This window comes from Sceloporus undulatus, chromosome 2, assembly GCF_019175285.1.
Source record: "Sceloporus undulatus isolate JIND9_A2432 ecotype Alabama chromosome 2, SceUnd_v1.1, whole genome shotgun sequence".
Taxonomy (NCBI): Eukaryota; Metazoa; Chordata; class Lepidosauria; order Squamata; family Phrynosomatidae; genus Sceloporus; species Sceloporus undulatus.
The window spans coordinates 7413616-7435471 of NC_056523.1; the positions used below are offsets into that span (position 1 = coordinate 7413616).

A 21856-nucleotide genomic window follows, 5' to 3' on the forward strand; every position below is an offset into this window, starting at 1 on the left:
AAATCAACTTCACAGCGACGTGGTTCTGTTCTCCGCAACTTTGAGCTTGTGTCATGAATAACTAGTACTTTACGCTGAATACATCTTTAGGAATGGTATCCCTTCCTATATTCTTTCCCCCTTTGAGACACGGCGGTGGTGGTTGGTTTGTGTTAGAGGGCAGCCATTGGCAATTATCAGATGAGTCTTGAACTGGGGGACTTCGCACTGGCGGTTCGAACTTCACGTTTTCGCTTTCAATACGGATCAACCATCTTAGAAGGCCCAATCCTAACGCAGTGACTTCGCGAGATGCTGAATTGAATGCGTCCGTATCCTCTTTTTGGAGCGTGTTGGCCAGTGCGCTTATAAGGGATTGGCGATATCCTGGATTTGGGCTCTGTTCGATCTCCGTGCGAATGGGTCTGGTGTGACTACCCAGTCCTGATTTCCATCCGCACGACCCCCAGATTTCCAATTTTTACTTCCGGTTGGTCTTTTCCTCTTGGCCAGTTCCAGGGAGCGGGGGGGGGGGCGGCCCAAACCGCTGCTTTTTTTCTTTGCGCATGAGAGGTCGCAGCTTGCGACAGCTACAGCGGCTAAGCAGCGGCGGCTCCCTTTGCCCAGGCCTTGGGAGCCAAGCCTAGGCTGCATCCAAGCAGGGAAGAGGCGCGGGGGCCGCTGGAATCGCGGTTCCAGCAGTGGGCCTCCTCCTCCTCCTCCCGGCTTGAGAAGCCCGCCTAGGCTGCATCCCAAAGCAGGGAAGAGGCGCGGGGGCCGCTGGACATCGCGGTTTCCACGCAGCCCTCCTCTCCTCCTCCCGGTGGGAGCCAGCCTAGTCTGCCTCCCAAGCAGGGAAGAGCGCTGGGGCCGCTGGAATCGCGGTTCCAGCAGCCTCCTCCTCTCCTCCCGGCTTGGGAGCCAAGCCTAGGCTGCCTCTCAAGCCGGGAGGAGGAAGAGAGGCCGTGGGGTAACCGGCGGCGCGATCGCTGCCGATTTAGCGGCCCCCGCACCTGTTTCCCTGCTGGGATGCAGCCAGGCTGTCTCCCAAGCCCTGGGCAGAAGGGAGCCGCCGCTGCTTAGCTTCTGTAGCTGCGCAGTGGCACCCTCATGCGGGCCCCCCCCCCAACAGAAAAAAAGCCGCGGTTTGGGCCGCCCGTGAGGGAAGCGGCCTCTCTTTTATCCCGCCATACTCACACACTCACACCCACACCACACACCCACACACACGTAGAACCGGGCATTGCTAAATTTGTGCAAGGGAAGTCATGGTACATTAAAACCAAGCGCTGAATGTAGAGAGGAAACAGTAAACTGGCACGTTGTATCCGATTTGTTTAATGTGCATGAGCTGGCTCTCAGTGTTTACCCGGGTGTCATGACGGGGACCTCCCCTTTCACCCCGGAAGCGTTTTAGGTCGCAACCCATGCAGGGGCCAAACACTGGAGCATGGCGAGGGCGGCGAACGAACGCCCAATCCTCATGTTGAGCGCCGGGGTGACTATGCATTCTGCCAACTGAATACACTTCAGCGCGAATGCTGTTGGCACAATTTAAATCCTGCAAATTCGTAGGGGCTCCCAGGTATGATCAGAACGTATGAGCGAAATAACGTTAATTCGAACCGCCCAGTGCGAAGTCCCCCAGTTCAAGCACCATCTGATAATGGCCATTGTTCAAGCTGGAATTCCTGGGAGCCAAAGAGAGCCCTTCATTTCCTCTTCCACTCTTTGGAGGTTGAGGCAAGACAGAGCTTGAGGGTGGCTTGAGGTTGCCATCTTCCCCTCAAGCTACACAATGTCTTTATGCACTCTAAAAAAAATCCCACAGGTGATCCTGGAAATGCCAGATTGACAAATGCCAATAAAGGGAGCGAAAGGCACCAGGAAAACAATAGAGAGCAGGAAGGAGGATGTCAGGACAGAGCACGGGGGCAGTGCTACAGTGTATGAAAGTTTGGGCTGTGGAGGAAAGAAGAAGCTGCCCTGAGTCCCAGCCCTGGGAGAAGGGCAGATAAATACATATACATAATATAATAATAATGATGGGAAGTATGAACGAGAAAGGAAAGAAAGGCTGTTTCAACTTGATGTGATTGTAAATATCTCCCTAGCACAAGAGAAAGTAAACATAAAAACATCTTGCTCTCATTATAAGGTCTGTATCCCAGTGATAATTCCACTCTTTTTCTTACAGAAAATCTTTAAAAAGAGAGACAATTTCTCTTTGAAATTTGACAATCAAAAAATGGAGAAGGAGGAATCTGCTGGGCCTGAGTTAGGAAAAGGTCTTCCTCCCATTCAGGCTGAGACCAGTGAAGCATTCTGGAAAAGAACCGCACAGAACAGCCTGAGGAAAGATATGCTCAATTCAGATCTACTCCAACGTTTCAGGCATTCTGCTCTGAAGAGGGAGAAAGACCCAGAAAGATTTGCACCAACTCCACAATCTGTGCTGCCACATGCTGAAGCCAGAAAGACACACCAAGATTCAGATGCTGGACCTGGTGGTCCTGGAGCATTCTTGGCTGTTCTTCCCCCAGAGATGGAGGCTGGCTCCGGGAGTGTGGGAGTGGAAACGAGTTCCCAGGCAGTGGCCCTGGCAGAGGGTTTCTTTCTGAGTCAAGCGAGAGAAGAAACGGAAAGAGCAGCAGGTGTGGAGTGTCTCATGCTGGTACTTTCAGTAGGCTGGGAATTTTCAAGCTATCTTAAAAAGTGTCACCATTTTCCCTCGAAATCATCCAAGGATGGCTGATCTCTTGGACCGTACCTCTTCCATTCTTTTTCTGAGCTTCATTGATTGGTCATCTGACTGTGTTTTTCCCCTGCAGAACGTGATTTGGGAATGAACAGCTGAAGCAGGGAAGGGTCCTTCTGAACCATGCTGCACAGGCAGAGAGTCTCCACCTCATGGGTAAGACTGAATGGGCCTCTTTTCTTTTGCCTTTCTCCTTTCAGTATTGTAAAGATGTGTATTGTGTGAGATGCTGTTGAACATTCATATGAATTGGAGAACTTTCAGATTATATGTGTTTGAGAAAGGAAAATCAAATGGAAGGGAGGTTTGTTGTGGGTTGTTCCACCAGGCAGCCCCAATGTCCCATCTGCAGCTCCTGTCCCTTTCCTGTATGTGCAGGAGAGCCTGGAACTTGGACTATATCACTGAGAAGGATAGTCTTAGGAAACAACTGCTTCAGCCACATTAAAGTATGGATGCATACTAAAGGAATCTTTAATTATACTGTTCCTCGTGCTTATTTGAAATCAAAGTGCTTTGAGATACAATCATGGTTTTGATTTTTGGTCTATATTAAAAAAGAGCACCAAAATGTGGCTTTCCTGACGCAAACTGATAATGGTCCAAGCAACTCAGCTGCATTCCCCTTTCTTCTTCAAACCCAGTTTCTGCCTGAAAGAATTAGGGCAGAACAGACCGGCAAGAAGGGGCAGTTTCAAGCCACTCGCACTGAAGGACACATTGGGGCTCTGGCAAATGCATGCCACAAGTCCAATCTGCCTTGAACCTGGCCTCAATAAGGAGCGGAAAAGATCCGCTCCTATTTGGGCTGGGAAAGAGCCACCTTTCCCAGCCTTCCTCAATCCCAGGGCAGCTCCAAGATGCTCCTGCGGCATGTAAACACACATGTCACGGAGCCTTTGAAGCTGCCCATGTCTTGGCAGCCAGCCACCTTCGGGTGTCTGGGAGTGTGCTCCCAAATGACCGAAGGCGTCTTCAATGGGTCTTCTGTTCTGGCATTTAGTCACAATTCCTTGCCTGCTGAGCTTGCCACCCCCATTGGGCTCTTGGGTATTTATTTTCCTTTGATTTAAATTATGTGTGTGTTTAGGCAAGAAAAACACAAAAAAGTAGTCCCTCCTTCACGAGAATGATTTTCTCATTTTGAAGCTGAAAATTACCTGTCCCCTGTATTTACCTGGTTTTCTTCAGTTTTATATCAAGGATCTTTCTTTGCGTTCCTTCTAGACCGTTTTGGCTTCTTCTCACCTTGATTTCTCTTCTTGAATCAGATTCCATCTGTCTTTAAAAAGTTCTCAAAAATTTATTTCATAAAATGTAAACTACTTTAACAGGGAGTTTCCAGTGGGTTTTCAAGTGTTTTTATTATGGTAATTAAGTGTTTTAAACTTTAACATCCGTTGTTCATCACATCAGGACTCTGATGGTGTTGAGAGGCAGTAGGAAATGCTTAAAACAGATAGTTTCAAGTTAACTTCATGTGTACTAGCCAAAGGCCATGCCAAAAAGAGCTTAAACAGATAAATAAACTTTCTGAAGAGTTAGGTTCCACTATCCACTGTCTTTCTTTTTATCCAGATTTCAGCTTTTACCTTTCTTGAGTCAGTTAACATTTTAAAATATTAACATCTTTCTTTTGTTTTTGCATATTTTTACATGATTTTGTTACCCCTTCTGTCTTGGATTTACTGTATTCTGAGTTTCCTGCCACCTCCACTTGTGTGTTGGTATAACTTTGTCTATGTTTAGTGAGTATGGGAAGACTTCAGTCAGAAATAGGAAAATTGGAATATGACTCGCCCTTCTCCTTTTGTGTCTTTCACAGGAGATGGAACAGGGCACAGACAACGCATGCTAGTTTCATCTCCTGATAATGATATGTCTGGCCTCAGCTCCTAGAGATGGGAAGGTAGGGCGCAAGACATCTGGAGGGTAGGTGTCCCTGACCCCTGTAAATCTCCTTGGACCTGAAAGAATCTTCCCCTTCATTTGGCTTATCTACAACTGTTGCTGTGTTTGAACGTTTAAATCTGGTTAGGAACTCCAATCTGTCTAGTTCTTGCCAGTTTGCGTCAGCTTTCTCTGCTCAGTGGACATTTCTTTCTTAAGGTGACCTTCGAAGAGGTGGCTGTGTTTTTCAGTGAGGAGGAGTGGGCCTTGTGGACCCAGGACAATGGGCCCTGCACAGGGAAGTGATGGGAGGAGAATTTGGGGCTTGTGTCCTCTCTGGTAAGCTTTTCTTTCTGTGATTCCTAAATATAACATGCCAAAATCACTATTTTCTCTTCAATATACTATATTAAGAATGCTGAATTTTCTTCTTCTAGCCTGGACATTTTTGGTGAAGCCATAAAATTAACAGAATTTATCTAGCGATCTGAAGGCCAATTGTGGGGTGGGTGGGTATTTTTTCACCAACGCATTAATCCCAGGAAAATTTAAAAAGAAGGATTATAGAATGTTTTCTTTTAAAATGATGAATAAATGTTTAAGAGAAGGTATTCAATTATTTATCCCCCACATTATTCTAAAAACTATGTAGCAGGTAAATGTAATTTAAGATTATATGCATGCAATTCGTATGTCTTGTGGGGCGAAACAGGTGGGCATATACACCGGCTTGGGAGCAGTGTGGGGGCATGGTATTGAGAAGCAGTTTCTGTCCCATAGCCAGGTCTGAAACCAGACGACGGGACTAGATAATCTGTTCATCCACAAACCGTGGAGTGAGGCGACCCACACATTCCAGCACCTTGCTCAAAATGGAAGGGGAGGAGATCAGAACACGCGCGACCATTCACCATTCCTCCTTCTGGCCCGTTTATTAAGCCAAGAAGGGCAAGGATCTAGTATACAGAATAGTGATTAGATTTATATCCTCAAGTATTAAAGTTACCTTTGTTGTGGAAAGGGTATTAATATTTCATTATTAATAATAGATGGGTATAATATTTTAAAAAGAAAAAGGACAAACAGAAAGGAGGAGTAGCAGCATTATATGTCAGGATGTTTATACCTGTGAAGAGATCCAGACGTAAATCCTGGAAGCCAAGTGGAAAGCACTTCAAAAATTAAAGGGAAGGGAAATAACAGGAATGTTATTGTGGGAGTCTACTACAGACCTCAAGTCAGACTGAGGAATTGGATGATGCCTTTCTAGAACAGATGACCACACAATAGCAATAGCAAGTACATTTATATACTGCTTACAGTGCACTTAAGCACTCCCTAAGCAGTTTACATGTGTAAAATTTCCCCACTAAGCCAGATATCATTTAGCGATCTATGAAAGGATGCAAGGCTGAGTCGACCCTGGAGCCCTGCAGGATCGAACTCATAAACTTGTGGCTGTACAGCTGCAGTACCAGCATTTAACACTGCACCTCAGGGCTCCCTACACTCAGAAAGGAGAGGTGTTAAATGATGAGTGACTTCAACTATCTGATATTTGCTGCATGTGAAACTTAGCCTGAACTTTAAGGTCTAGTAAATTCTTCACATGTCTCAAAGACATTTCATTGTCCCAAAGGTGGAAAAGGCAACAAGGGGATCACTATTTTAGATCTGATCCTAACCAGTAGGTATGACCTGGATAATGGGGTGGAAGTGGTGGATACTTGGTGGGAGTGATCATGTTCTCCTGGATTTGTTAAAAACAGTTGAAAGGAGAAGCCAGGATAGTCAGACACACAATTTAGCTTTAAAAAAACTGTGTGTTTTATATTTCTCTGTGTTTTATACTGGGTGTTATATTTCTTGCTGTTCTTTTTAATGGTTCATGGTACATTTTTAATATTGCATGATGTAAATTTTAGTAATATTCTGTGTTGAGCCTGCTAGATGCACCAGGAAGCTATAAAAATATAATTATTATTAAATAAATATTATACTCTTATGGTCGGTCTGTCTCCTTTTTGGGCTCTGACCGTTCTTCTCTCTTTTATAGATGTAGATGATCCATGGTGTAAGAAGAAGAAGAACTATTCAGGGTGTTCCCCAAAAGGGCCTATAAAATAATGGAGAGAATGGGAGAAAAACTGGCTTCAAGAAGGGGAAGAACCAAACATCTACTTCTCATGGTGGGAGGTCTGTGGAATCTCAGTGCAAGAAATTACAAAAGAAAAAGAAAAGAAATAGATATATATGCCTTCTATGTGGAAGAAGCTTTCACTTTAAAGTAAGGCTAACTGCATGTGAGAACTCATACAGGGTGATTTCTTTCATGGTGATGAGTGTGGAAAGCTCATAGTGTTTAGGAATGCCCTGATTCCCATAAAAAATCTACAAAAGTGAAAAACCATTTCAATGCTTGGACTGTGGAAAGATCTTCAGTCGCAGGACCAGTCCTCACTCGTCATCAAGCAACTCACACTGGGGAAGCCAATTTCAGTGCTTACAGTGTGGAAAGCTTCAGTCAGAGATGAATACCTCTCATCTAATAAGTCATACAGGAGAGAAGCCATTTCAGTGCTTAGAATGTGGAAAGAAGTTCATCAGAAGATAGGACTTACTTTCATAAAGAAGTCATACAGGGGAGAAAACCATTTCAGCTGCTTAGAGTGTGGAAAGAGGTTCAGACAGAGGAAAGGGCTTACTTTCATCAAAGAAGCCACACAGGAGCGAAGCCATTTTCAGTGCGTAGAGTGTGGAAAGAGGTTCAATCGAAGATGGACTAACTTATCATCAGAGAGGTCATAAAGGGGAGAAACCATTTAAATGTTTGGAATGTGGAAAGAGCTTCAGTCAGAAACAAAATCTCAATACTCATCAAGAAGTCATACAGGGGAGAACCATTTTCAGTGCTTAGAGTGTGGAAAGAGTTCAGATGGAGGGCAGAATCTCCCTTATCATCAAATATTCCAACAGGGAGAAACCATTTAAATGTTTGGAGTGTGGAAAGAGCTCAGCCAGAAGTCACACCTCGTGTCTCACCAAAGATGTCATACAGGGGAAAAACCATTTCAGTGCTTAGAGTGTGGAAAGAGCTTCAGTCAGAAGATAGGGCTTACTCCTCTCATCAAGAGCCATACAGGGGAGAAGCCATTTCAGTGCTTACAGTGTGGAAAGAGGTTCAGGTCAGAAAACAGGACTTATTCATCAAAGAAGTCATACAGGAGAAAGCCATTTCAGTGCTAGTGTGTGCAAAGAGCTTCATTCAGAAGATGCAACTTATTTCTCATCAAAGAAGTCTATAGGAGAGAAGCAATTTCACACAGGGGAGAAACCATTTAAATGTTTGGAATGTGGAAAGAGTTTCAGATGGAAGATGGGTCTTACCTGTCATCATAGAATTCACACGGGAGAGAACCCATTTAAATGGTTCAGAGTGTGGCAAGAGCTTCAGTTGTAATTCACGCCCTCCACATCTCATCAAAGAAGTCATACAGGGGAAAAACCATTTAGTTTTGCTTAGAGTGTGGAAGAGGTTCAGCCGGAAGACAGGGCTTACTGTCATCAAAGAAGTCATGCAGGGGAGAACCATTTTAAATGTTTGGAATGTGGAAAGAGCTTCAGTCTTAAGGCACACCTCACGTCTCACCAAGACGTCATAAGGAGAAAAACCATTTGAGGGCTTAGAGTGTGGAAAGAAGTTCAACAGAAGCCAAACCTCATTGCCTCATCAAAGAAGTCATACAGGGAGAAACCATTTCAGTGCTTAGAATGTGGAAGAGGTTCAGTCAGAAGCACAAAACCTCAAAATTCCCATAAAGAATTCATACAGGAGAAAAGCCATTTCAGTGCTTAGAATGTGGAAAGAGGTTCAGTCAGAAGCAAACCAATTCCCATAAAAGAATTATACAGGAAGGAGCCCATTTCAGTTCTTGGAGCCTGGAAAGAGCTTCAGATGGAGAACAGATCTCACTTATCATCAAATAATCACACAGGAGAGACCATTCAAAAGTCTGGAGTGTGGAAATAGCTTCAATCAGAAACTAGAACTCACAAGTCATCAAAGAAGCCATACAGAAGAGAAACCATTTAAAATGCTTTGAGTTTGGAAAGGGGATTCAGTCAGAAGGCAGCTTAGACAAAAGAGAAACCATTTAAATGTCTGGAGTGGGAGGAAAGAGCTTCAGTTGAACCCAAACCTCATTCAACATGCTGCCCAATCACTGGGAATCCGGGTGGCTTACAACAGAGGAGATAATAGACGGCTCCCTGCCCTCAGGCTTACAACTAAAAGACATGACACAAAAGGAGAAGGGAATGGTCCAGCATTCACTCTCACCTCGCTGAGCCTGGACCAAGGCATATGGACTGGAGGAGGACTCCTCTTCTTCAGGCTAGCCCGATGGACTGGGCCTGCCTGGTCAACTCCTTCATAGGCTGGAAGATGACATTATGAGGGACCCACAAATTTAAGCATTCGTCAAAATATTCATCTCATATCAAATTCCCCAAAATAAATTTCTCACATTATATAAGAATCACAGAATTTGCTCAGTTCTAACTCTTTTATACATAGAAGGTTCTATCCTAGCTGCCTCAGAGAGAAACTTGGCAACTGCCAGAGTGACATTTGGGCATTATCTTCCTGCAAGAATTTTACATTAAAAAAAGGTTTGCTCTTCTTTTCATCTTAATAGGATAGAGTTTTGGATTGTTGAATCAGGTTGTAAAAATACAGTGCAATAAACTATGTTTCATAGACTCTACATCCAAATATTACATGGGCGTCTTTTTCTACATAAAGAACAACAGCAAATGCCATTAAGTAGTTCTATGGAAATAGACAGTCAGTCCTCCTTATCCATGGATTTTTTATCCACGGCTTGAAAATACTTTACAAATATACAAATTCCCATAGTCAAAACCTTGATTTTCCTTTTATATAAGGGACACAACCATTTATATTTATGGGACGTGACATCCACGGATTTTGGTATCCATGGGGAGTCCTTGGAAAACCCACGGATACCAAGGGCCCACGTACAAAACAAGCAACTTTCTTAGAATGCTGAGTCAGTAATGGAGAGGGATGGTCCAGTGAGTATCCTTTTGGTCTGTCTGACCTGCTGCTTTCATGAGAGAAGGTTAAGAGGTGACATGAAGGCCTGTTTAAGTATTTGAAGGGATGTCACATTGAGGGAGGGAGCAAGCACAAAAGCTCTGTTTAAAGACCTCCAAGGAAGGAGACTCTACCACCCTCCGAGGGAGTGCATTCCACTGTCGAACAGCCCTTACTGTCAGGAAGTTCCCCTAATGTTGGAGGTGGAATCTCTTTTCCTGTAGCTTGCATCCATTGTTCCGGGTCCTGTTCTCTGGAGCAGCAGAAAACAAGAACTTGCTCCCCTCTCAACATGACAATCCCTTCAAATATTAAACAGGGCTATCATATCGCCTCTTAACCTCTTTCTCCAGGCTAAACATCCCCAGCTCCCTAAGTCGTTCCTCATAGGGGCATGGTTTCCAGACCCTTCCACCATTTTTGTGGGCCCTCCTTTGGACACGCTCCAGTCTCTCAGTCATTTCTGAATTGTGGCGCCCAGAACTGGACACAATATTCAGGTGGGCCTGACCAGCAGAATACAGTGGCACTATTACTTCTTGATCTAGACACTAACTTCTATTGATGCAGCCTAAAATAGCATTGGCCTTTTTAGCTGCCGCATCACACCTGTTCCTATCATGTTCAATTGTGGTCTACTTGGACTCCTAGATCCCTTTCACACGTAGTTTCATTCAGCCAGGTGTCCACCCATCCTATATCTGTGCATTTATTTTTCCGCCCTAAGTGCAATACCTTACATTTCTCCGTGTTGAATTTCATTTTGTTAGCTTTGGCCCAGCTTCTAAGTCTATTCAGGTCATTTGAATCTTGATCCTGTCCTCTGGGGTATTACTATTCTCCCTAATTTGATCATCTGCAAATTTGATAAGTATGCTCCAATTCTGTCATACCAGGTCATTGATAAAGATGTTGAATAGCACGGGCCAGGACAGAGCCCTGTGGGACCCCACTGGTATCACTTCTCTCTCCAGGATGAAAAGGAGCCATTGTATGAGCAGCCTTGGGTTCGGCCGGTCAACCAATTAAAATCATGTAACAGTTCCGTTGTCCTAGCCCACATTTTTACAAGCTTGTTTTGCAAGTACGGTATGTCATGGGGAAACCTTGTCAAAGGCCATACTGAAATCAAGATACAGTGGTACCATCGGGATACGAAATACCCAGGTTACGAAATTTTTGGGATACGAAAAAATCCCATAGGAAAACATTGTTCGGGGTACGAATGTTTTGTCGGGTTACGAAAAAACTGTTTGGTGCTTTTTTCGGCTTTTCGCACGAATCGCGGCTTTTCCCCCCATGTAGCGCCTAATGGCAATTCGGCTTACGAAGGCTTTTCGGTTACGAACGGTGCCACGGAACGAATTAATTTCGTAACCCGAGGCACCACTGTAACTATAATCCACAGCATTCCCTTCATCTACCAAGCTAGTAATTTATCAAAGAAAGAGATTAGGTTTGTCTGGCATGACTTGTTTCTCTAAAACCCATGTTGACTTTTTGTGATTATGGCATTGGCTTCTAGATGTTTCACAGACTCTCTGTTTAATGATCTGCTCCAGAATCTTTCCTAGTACTGATGTCAGGACTAACTGGACGCTAATTGTTGGAACCAATATAAACCAATGCTGCTTAGTCCTACTCAGAATGGAGGCCATTTTGGCATTCCTCCTGGACAGAAGGTGGGAAGGAGGGCCTCTGCTCTGGTGACCCTGAAGGGGAAGGACAGAGGCCTCCCTGCTGGCCCATAGGACAGCCTTATCCCACGTGGGACTACCGTCTTCCCCCGGAGAAGAGAGGGAGGGAGACCGGAAGTAACTCTTCTTCTTCTTCCCCCCAGTAAATGGCGGCGGTGAAAGGGAGGGTTCTCTCCTGGCTGTCACTCTTTGGCTTCGGCCCCGCCTCTTCGGCCATGTGAGAGCAATGATCTAGAGAGGACGCTGCAAGGAACCCGGAAGTAAGGAAGGACTGTCTATCCAGAACTCGGTTCCCTCCTGGAGGACTTCTAAGGCAGAGGAGCTGGAGGAGGATCCAGTCATTCGCCTTCGTTGGAGTCTGAGGGGAAGGAAGGTCAGCTGGGGAAGAGGAGCTCTGCATGGTGATGGATATGATTCAGGGTGATTAATAGGAACTCAATAGGCAGTGGGAGGGCCAGACTGAGTCGTGGTTTGTTTGATGTGTTGGGACTATGACTCTGGAGACCAGGGTTCGGTTCCCCCCTTGGCCATGAAACCCACCTTGGGCGAGTCACACTCTCTCAGCCTCAGGGCCAGGAGGCCAAGGAAGGTTCATCAGGAGGTTTTGGGGTTTGTTTTTGCTATGGCCATCCTCAGATGCTGAGAAAGTGAGACTCGCCCAAAGTCACCCAGTGGGTTTCCATTGGGTCTCCATACGCGATAGGATGGGAGCCTGGCTTAAGGAGACTATGGGAAAGGGATTGAGGAGTACCTAACAGACCAACAGTTGAACATGCGTCAGCAGTGTGATGCTGCAGCTTAAAAAGGCTACTGTGATTCTAGGCTTCATCAATAGAGGTAAGCTGTCTAGATCTCTTTCTACTTTGGTCAGGCCTCACCTGGAATATTGTGTCAGTTCTGGGCACCACAATTCAAAAAGGATGCTGAGAAGCGGAGCATGTCCAGAGAGAATAACCACAATGGTAGCCTGGAGAAGGAAGGTTAATCACACACACACACACACAAAACAGGGAGAAATCGTAAGGTACTACAGTTAGGGAGAAAAAAAGGGAATGCAAAGATAAGGATGGGGGACACCTGGCTTAACAAGACTACATGGGAAAGGAACCAGGAGTCCAAGTAGACCACAAATTGGACATGTCAACAGTGTGATGTGGCAGCTAAAAGGCTAATGCGATTTTAGGGCCGACATCAAAGAAATATAGGCCTGTTACAGACTAGCCAACATAAAGCTGCTTCGGGTCTCTTTGGCTATTTAAATGATGCATGGGTCCTAAGAGTCTGGAGGTTGCACCAAAACCACACTCCATTCCTAAGCACCGGAGTGCAGCTTTGGTGCAGCTTCCGGATTCTTAGGGTGCATGCATCATTTAAATAGCATACCTCCAAAGAGACGAGAAGCAGCTTTAATTTGGCAGTCTGTAACAGGCCATAGTGTCTAGATCAAGGGAAGTAATAAGGCCACTCTATTCTGCCTTGGTCAGGAATACTGTGTCCAGTTCTGGGCCTACAATTCAAAAAGGATGTTGAGAAGCTGGAGCATGTCCAAAGGAGGGCCACCAAAAAGGTAAAGGGTCTGGAAACCATAAAGCCCTATGAGGAGAGACTCATTATGTTAAGCCTGGAGGAGAGACCGTTAAGAAGTGATATGATAGCCATGTTTTAAAACTTATGGCGACCCTAAGGGAAACCTCTCACGGGTTATTCTTGGTAGGTTTCATCAGAGGGGGGTTGTTATTGCTTTCCCTGGAGGCTGAGAGAGTGTGACTTGCCTAAAGTAACTTGGTGGATTTCCATTGTTGAGCAAGGATTAAGACCCTGGTCTTCAGAAATAATCCAGTTTGAGACTGCTTTAGCCACCCTGGCTCAATGCTAGGGGATTCTGGGAACTGTAGTTTTTGGGACATTTAGACTTCTCTGTCAGAGAGGTCTGGTGCCACAATAAACTACAATTCACAGGATTCGCTGGCACTGAGCCAGGGCAGTTAAAGCTGTCTGAAACTGGATTATTTCTGCAGTGTGCTTTGGACCATAGTCTAATGCTGAAACCGCTACACCTCACTGACTCTATTTAGGAAATACAGGCCCAGGGACAGGGCCACCGTCAGGCAAAGGAAAGTGATTGCCTCTAGCTGGAAACCAAAGCCTCTATCAGGACAGAGAAGCACAGAGCTTGTACTGGTTTGAGGGATACCATCTTCTCAAGCAGCAAAATGCTTAACATTGGTAGGCACTTTTAAAATAGGAAAGGAACCATTTCCATCTTGAATGTGATTGTAAAACATTTCCCTACCACAGGAGAATGTAAATAATACCTCCCTGAAGTCTCTCTCCCCCATAATATTTCCAGATTTTTGTCTTGCAGGACAATCTGGCAAAAAGAGAAGTGTCTCTCATTGAAAAATTGACCAGTTATAGATGGAGAATCAGACTTAGGAAGACACCTTCTTGTTGTTCAGGCTGAGAGCAGTGGAGCGTTCTGGGAAACAACCACACAGCAGAGCCTGAGGAAAGATATGCTCAGTTCAGATCTACAGCACCAGTTCTTCAGGCAGTTCTGCTATGAGGAGGCAGAAGGGCCCAGAAAAGTTTACAGCCAACTCCACTGTCTGTGCTGCCAATGGCTGAAGCCAGAAAGGCACACAAAGACTCAGATGTTGGACCTGGTGGTCCTGGAGCAATTCTTGGCTGTCCTTCCCCCAGAGATGAAGAACTGGATCAGAGAGTGTGGAGCGGAAACGAGTTCCCAGGCAGTGGCCCTAGCGGAGGGTTTCCTTCTGAGCCAGGCAGAGGAAAAGAAGCAGCAAGAGCAGAAGGTGAGAGATACTCATTTTAACAACCTCGGAAGAATGCAAGGCTGGGTTGACCATGAGCCTTGGTTGGTATTGAACTCACCCACTTATAATTTGTGAGTGAGTGGCTGCAGTACAGACATTTAAGCACTGCACCACCAGGGCCCTTGGGTGGTATGAGGCGGTATATGAATGAATCATATTTTCATAACCACTTTTTGGTAGAAATCATCCAAAGTGTGCATAGTTCTTTTGGTCCTCATCCTCTTCCATTCTTTTTCTGATCTTCATTTATTGGTCTTCCTGTTTTTTCTCCTGCAGGACTTGATTATGAAAGGAACAGCTGAGGCAGAGAAGTGTCCTTCTGAAACCAAGTGGATCATGGCAGACCAGGACGGAGTCTCCAGCTCAGTGGGTAAGAAAGATGGGGGCTTTTTTCTTCCTGGCCCCTTCATTTCGAGTATGGTGATGACATCTGGGTTGTTTGAGTTGCTGCACTTGAACAGTTGAATGTATTCAGCACTTTGACTATAAAGCAATTTGTCTATAAGGGAGGGAAAAAAGTTAAATAGAAGTGTGGTTCCTGTGGGTGGTTCTTCTGGCCATCAGACACTCCCAGAGTCCTTTCTGCAGCTCCTGGCTACTTTCTATGTATGAAAGAGCTTGGAACCTGGACTATTTCACCAATCGTCATAGACAGAAAAAACTTCTTTAGTCACATTGAAGTGTGAATTATATTAAGGAGTGTATAATGGCATTATTCCCTTGCATTAGTTTGAATTTAAAGCTGATTTGCTAACTGATCTTGGTTTTGAGTTTTGGGTGTTTATGAGATAAGAGCATCAAATTGTGGCTTTTAAAGCTCATAGTTCCAACAACTCAGTTGTGTTCCTCTTTCTCTCCTTCAGCCCAGTTTCTCCTAAGAGAAAATACTTTGTTCGCTAAACATTGCCATCCTTTTGTTTTATTTTCTATGCATGGGTTGGGCAGAGAACACACAGAGTAGTTCATTCTCTCCCACATTCCCTGGTGAGAATAGAGTCTCATTTTGAAACTGCAATGACATCCTAACATCCACACATGTTCTCTGCAGTATTTTATTTCAGAAAGACTTTCCTTGCTCTTCCTTCTACACCAGCTTCATTCTTCTCATCCAGATTTTATTCTTCTTGAATCATATTCTATATTTCTAAACATTTAACCTATTTTAAAAGGGGCCTTTTGTTCGGTTATTAAGTATTTTTATTTATTTATTTAACATTTTAATAATCCATTGTATATCACCTCAGAGACGCTAGTAACCTATCTTTATTTTGCATACATCTACAAGATTCAATAGCCCTTCCAATCTTGTAGCTACTTTGAGTTTCCTGCCACCACCAACTTGTGTGTGTTTGACATATAGTAATGTTGTCTGTTTTGGTGAACAGGGAAAGACTTCAGCCAGAAATAGAAGGACTGGAATTTGACTCGGCCTTTCTCCTTTTGTGTCCTTCACAGGAGATGAAACAGGGGCATTGACAATGCAGACTAGTTCATCTCATAGTAATGATACTCTTCATGCAGCTCCAGTGAGATTGGATCAGGTAGGGGGCAGGATCCCTGGAGGGCTGAGTGTCCCTAACCCCTGCACATCTCCCTGGGCCTGACTAATATTTTCCCTTCATTAGGCTTGCCTACAACAGTTGCCCTATTTGAACATTTAAATCTAGTTAGGCAACTCCAGTCTACCTAGTCTTCTTTTCCAGTTAGTGTTGGCTTTCTCTGCTCATGAGAGATGTTTCTTTCTTCAGGTGACCTTTGAAGAGGTGGGTGTGTTTTTCAGTGAGGAGGAGTGGACCTTGCTGGACCCAGGACAATGGGCCCTGCACAGGGAAGTGATGGAGGAGAATTTGGGGCTTGTGTCCTCTCTGGGTAAGTCAACTTCTTTGTTGTCATCATACATAAGCACCAAAAAAAACCCCATTACTGCTTTTTAATTCTTACTGTATTTAATACATCTAAGTCATCCTTTTCCAATATGTCTCATTTCTGGGAAGTGGTTACAGTAAATCTTAGGGTGACAGTCCTTTTTCTAGAGATGTAATAGTATCATGCTATTCAGCTTTGGTCAGACCTCACCTGGGGTACTCTGCCCTGTTCTAGGCATCACAGATAAAAAATGATGTTGACAAGCTAGAGTGTGTCCAGAGGAGGGTGATCAAGATACTAAGCAGTCTGGAAACAAAGTCCTATTAGGAACAGCTTAGGCAACAGAGAAGAGAAGACTGAGATGTGATATGACTTCCATTTTTTAAAATGTGAAGGAATGCTATGTTGAAGATGGCGCAAATTTATTTTCAGCAGTTCCAGGAACTAGAACAAAAACCAGTGGCTTCAAATTGCAAGAAAGGAGAAGCTTCCTAAACATTAGGAAGAACTTCCTGACAGTAAGAGCTGTTCCTCATTGGAATAGGGCCTGAACAGATAGGCCAAAATAAAGCTGCTTCAAGTCACTTTGGAAGTGTGCTGTTTAAATGATGCATGCATCCTAAGAGGCTGGAAGCTGTGCCAAAGCCATGCTCCAGTCCTAAAGACTGGAGCACAGCTTTGGCGCATAATCATCATCATCATCTTCTGGACTCTTAAGATATGTGTGTCATTTAAACAGCATACCTCCAAAATGACCTGAAGCAGCTTTATTTTGGCCTGTCTGTTTGGGCCCATAGACTACAACATAGTGTGGTGCATTCTTCTTTGGCGGTCTGAAAACAAAGATTAGGTGACTGTCTCTCTGGAATACATTGCCAGTGTTTCCTTCATGGTGAAGGTGAATTAGATGGCACTTGTGGTCCCTTCCAACCCTGTAATTCCATGTGAAGGCTCATGGAAAAAAGGGGGAAATTATGGGGAGAAACACTTTTATCCAAAGCCTTGCTTTCTCTGACAAAAAAAAAAAAAATCAGAAAGAGTGGGTCATAGAATGCATTCTTTTAGAATGATGACCAGAATGTTTAAGACAAGAGTTCAATTTTTTATTCCTTCACACTGCAGTAAGACCTCATATAACACAAGGGAAACTGTCTGTGTCCAATGAAAGTCATGTATAACCTGATATTTTTCTAAGCAAAGTCAAAGGCTTTCATGGCTGGCATCCAGTTTTTTGTGGGTTTTCCAGGCTGTGTGGCCATATTCTAGAAGAGTTTATTCCTGATGTTTCGCCAGCATCTTGGCTGGCATCTTCAGAGAATGCTGGCATGGAAGTGAGTGGCATTTCTAGGTCCTCAAGCTTAAGTCTGTGTTCAACTTTCAGTGGAAACATACCATAAAAACATGCTGAAGGACTTTATGCTTAGAGATAACATATTTTTTTCAGTTGTGTATAACTGAAACTGCATTATATGAACTAGGCTATTTAAGGTGCTAGAAGAGGTTGTCCGGAGCATTGAGGTAAGGTCTCACGAATATGCTTATGACACTCTATTTGCCCTTTTCACCCCAGTCGAAACCATTCCAGTTCTCAGCCAGTGACTGTTTATATTATTGGAATGGATGTGGGTGAACAAATTGAGATTTAATCCAGACAAAACAGAGATGTTCCTGGTCAGTTGAAAAGCATATCATGGAATAAGGATTCAGCCTGTGCTGGATGGGATTACCAAAGATGTAGGCCCACAGCTTGGGTGTAATCCTGTATTGAAATCTGAAGTTGGATATTCAGGTTCTGAGTTTCTCTTCCGTGGGATTTCTGACTTCGCCATAGTGTCACGTGCCTTAGTTACATCCAAATTGCATTATTGTAACACTTCCTCTGTAGGGCTATTTTATGTTCAGAAACTTCATTTGATCCAGAGAGCTGCAGCCATATTGCTAACAGGTGCTGCTCCCTTGTTGGAGTAGCTCCACTGATTGTTCTTCCCAACCACAACTCAAAATGCTGGTTATGATCTATAAAGCCTTCTAGGGTGGGTCCCCCGTATACATAAAAAATTGTTTCCATGACCCCCACTGATACAAAAAACCATGGTTGCTCAAGTCCTTATACATAACATGGCATTGGGCAGCAGCAGAAGCAGTTGCAAGGCCCAGCCGCCAGGCATATATTTTTTTGGGCTTATGAAGTGAGCAGCTGGAAGGCTCTCTGAAGCTGAAGGAGAGAGAGACAAACCAATACAAGGCTGCAGACATGAGTTCCTGTTACTGTACTAATATTGTGAAGGCCAGTGGTGACAAGGCTGGGGCGAAAAGGATGCATTCCTCGTGCCCCATCTCTGGAGGGGCCTGCCAACCACCATAGTATCATTACTATGAGATTAACTCCTGCTTTTAAAATGAAAGAGCAGAAGTGCCTTACCACTGCTGCTGCCTTATGCCACATTAGTACAGCAACAGGGACTCATGTTTGCAGCCTCATTGGTTCATGTCTCTCTCCTCCAGCTCTGGGGATCCCATCAGCTGTCTGGTTCACAAGCCCAAAGGATGTGCACCTGGTAGCCTGGCCTTACTGGCACCTCCACTCCTGCCCTGGGACCTTTTTTGTTTTTGGTAGATCAGGAGCCCACAGACGCCAAGGGCCTGCTGTACAGCTTGGGTCAGGGCCTGTAACTTCCCAGATGAACCTGCTCAAGCTCTTAAGATTTTCAGAGAGGCATATCTGTCTATCCCACTGCTTTCACACAGATGCTTGCTGGGAATGTGGGCGAGGGTCTTCTCTGCAGCTGCTCCTAGACTTTGGAACTCCCTTCCTAGTTGAGGGTAGGATGGCTCCTTCTTTGCTGTATTTTGGCAGCAGATAAAAACCCTTCTATTCCAGCAATCCTTTGGAAATTGATTGTTAACTAGAGAATGACTTTCTATTGTGCTGTACTATTTTTATTCTTTGTTTTAAAATAGTTTATATAGTTTTAATTCTGTTTTTAATTTTATATTGTTTTTATCTCACCTTCTGTACATTTTTAACTATTTGGGATTTTATTGTAATTTTCTGTCCTTTGTAATCCACTTTGAGTCCCAGTCTCATCCCTCCCTCTCTGGGATTCTGACCAATTCATTCTCTCTTTTCCAGGTGAAGAGGAGCAACTGGTTGAGAACGAAAGGGAACCATGCAGGGTGTTGTCTGAAAGATCCAAATTTCAACAGACAGAAGAGAATGGAAGAAACTTTGACCCTCAAGAGAAGAGGAAGAGCAAAGCATCATCATCTCATGGTGCTGGATCCTGTGGAATCTCAGCTGGAGAAGTAACACAAAAAGGAAAAGAAAATAATACATATATTTGTCTCCTGTGTGGGAGAAATTTCACTTTTAAGGCAAGCCTTAACTGTCATATGAGAACACACACAGGGGAAATACCTCTTAGTGGAGGTGAGTTTGGAAAGATCATCAGTGTTAGGAAAGCCCTGATTTCCCATCAAAGAATTTACATGAGAGAGAAACCATTTAAATGCTTGGAGTGTCGAAAGAGCTTCCGTCGGAAAGCACACCTTACTTATCATCAAGCAACTCACACCAGACCGAAATCGTTTAAATGCTTGGAGTGTGGAAAGAGCTTCAATCAGAGGTCATTCCTCATTTATCATCAAAGAAATCATACAGGAGAGAAACCGTTCAAATGTTTGGATTGTGGAAAGGGCTTCAGTCGGAAGACACTCCTCAGATGTCATCAAGCAACACACAAATCAGAGAAAGTATATAAATGCTTGGAGTGTGGAAAGGGATTTATCCAGAAGATGCACCTCACTCGTCATCAAGAAACTCACACAGGGGAGAAGCCATTTGAATGCTTGGAATGTGGAAAAAGCTTCAGCCGTAGGCATACCCTCTCAAGTCATCGAGCAGTTCACACGGGGGAGAAACCATTTGAATGCTTGGAGTGTGGAAAGACCTTCAGACGAAAGACAGATCTCACTTGTCATCAAAGAATTCATACAGGGGAGAGACCATTTCAGTGTTTGGAATGTGGAAAGAGCTTCCGTCGGAAGATATACCTCACGTATCATAAAGCAATCCATACTGGACAAAAACCATTTAAATGCTCAGAGTGTGGAAAGGGTTTCATTCAAAAAACACACCTAATTTCTCATCAGGCAATTCACATCAGAGAGAAATCATTTAGATGCTTTGAGTGTGGAGAAAGCTTCAATGAGAAATCACTCCTCATTTATCATCAAAGAAGTCATACAGGGGAGAAACCATTTAAATGTTTAGAGTGTGGAAAGAGCTTCAGTCATAAGGCACTCCTTACTTGTCACCAGATAGTTCATTCAGGGGAGAAACCATTTCAATGCTCGGAGTGTGGAAAGAGCTTCAGTCGGAAGACAGAACTCACTAGTCATCAAAGGACTCATTCTGAGGAGAAACCATTTCAGTGCTTGGAGTGTGGAAAGAGCTTTTGTAGGAAGACAGAACTTACTTATCATCAAGCAACTCACACAGGGGAGAAACCATTCCAGTGCATGGAATGTGGGAAAAGTTTCATTCGGAAGAGAAGCCTCACTCGTCATGAAGTAACTCACTCAGGGGAAAAACCCTTTAAATGCTTGGAGTGTGGAAAGAGCTTCAGTCAGAAGGCACTACTCACTTGTCATCAAGCAATTCATACAGGGGAGAAATCATTTAAATGCTCTGAGTGTGAAAAGTGTTTCAGTTGGAAGACAAACCTAATTCGTCATCAAGCAACTCACATGGGAGAGAAACCATTTAAATGTTTCGAGTGTGGAAAGAGTTTCAGTCAGAAGACATATCTCACTTGTCACCAAGCAACACATACAGGGCAGAAACCATTTAAGTGTGAACAGTGTGGTTATTGCTTTAATCAGAAGGCACACCTCAATCGTCACCAAGCAACTCATACTGGGGAGAAAATGTTTGAATGCTTGCAGTGTGGAAAGAGATTCAGTCAGAAGACAGATCTCACCTATCATCAAAGAAGTCATACAGGGGACAAACCATTCAAATGCTTACAGTGTGAAAAGAGCTTCACTCGGAAGACGCACCTCACTTGTCATCAAAGAATTCATACAGGACAAAAACCATTTACATGTTTTGAGTGTGGAAAGAGCTTCAGTCAGAAGGCAAACCTCATTTGTCATCAACGAAGACACACAGGGGAGAAACCATTTCATTGCTTGGAATGTGGAAAGAGCTTCAATCAGAAGTCACTCCTCATTCGTCATCAAAGAAGTCATACAGGGGAGAAGCCATTTCAGTGTTTGGAGTGTGGAAAGAGCTTTAGTCAGAAGTCACGCCTCACTTGCCATCAAAGAAGTCATACAGGGGAGAAGCCATTTCAGTGCTTTGAGTGTGGAAAGAGCTTCAGTCGGAAGACAGATCTCACTTGCCATCAAAGAAGTCATACTGGAGAAAAACCATTTCAGTGCGTCGAATGTGGAAAAGGTTTTATTCGGAGGACAGAGCTCACTTGTCATCAAAGAATTCATACAGGAGAGAAACCATATCAGTGCTTGGAGTGTGGAAGGAATTTCATTCAGAAGACACACCTCACACGTCATCAAACAACTCACACCAGAGAGTAACAATTTCAGTCACTAGTGAAGTCCAGATGGCTCCACCATAACATTGGCCTGTTACAGACTGCCAAAATAAAGCTGCTTCAGGTCTCTTTGGAGGTATGCTATTTAAATG

General features: G+C 44.1%; 2 protein-coding genes across 6 annotated transcripts in view; both read left to right on the forward strand.

Annotated features, from left to right (window-relative positions):
• The window catches only part of LOC121921829 (oocyte zinc finger protein XlCOF6-like), a 22197-nt gene extending 13580 nt beyond the window's left edge, over positions 1-8617 (forward strand). Inside the window, exon 8 of one of the 2 annotated variants that reach the window (XM_042450432.1) lies at positions 8468-8617. In XM_042450432.1, the coding sequence (XP_042306366.1) occupies positions 8468-8614 (147 nt within the window). In that variant the 3' untranslated portion in view covers positions 8615-8617. The remainder of the gene's footprint in view (positions 1-8467) is intronic. The other variant, XM_042450431.1, reaches the window with a different exon arrangement.
• LOC121921815 (zinc finger protein 260-like) lies at positions 4945-21856 on the forward strand. 4 transcript variants are annotated; one of them, XM_042450398.1, is made up of 6 exons: positions 11708-11816; positions 13809-14259; positions 14557-14650; positions 15736-15821; positions 16029-16149; positions 19280-21856. In XM_042450398.1, the coding sequence occupies exons 2-6, from the start codon at positions 13960-13962 to the stop codon at positions 21745-21747; spliced, it is 3069 nt and encodes a 1022-aa protein (XP_042306332.1). In that variant the 5' UTR covers positions 11708-11816; positions 13809-13959; the 3' UTR covers positions 21748-21856. The 4 variants fall into 4 exon arrangements, with proteins under 4 accessions (XP_042306334.1, XP_042306332.1, XP_042306331.1 ...); XM_042450397.1 differs by lacking the exon at positions 11708-11816 and adding an exon at positions 13509-13669; XM_042450399.1 differs by lacking the exons at positions 11708-11816; positions 15736-15821 and having other exon boundaries at positions 14241-14259.

What these genes read in the sequence shown, in the direction of transcription:
- LOC121921815 (XM_042450398.1), top strand. Translation starts at nt 13,960, where the DNA reads ATGCTCAGTTCAGATCTACAGCACCAGTTCTTCAGGCAGTTCTGCTAT. An exon ending in CGGAGTCTCCAGCTCAGTGG is followed by an intron (nt 14,651 to 15,735) that starts GTAAGAAAGATG and finishes TGTCCTTCACAG; the next exon opens with GAGATGAAACAGGGGCATTG. An exon ending in CTCCAGTGAGATTGGATCAG is followed by an intron (nt 15,822 to 16,028) that starts GTAGGGGGCAGG and finishes TTCTTTCTTCAG; the next exon opens with GTGACCTTTGAAGAGGTGGG.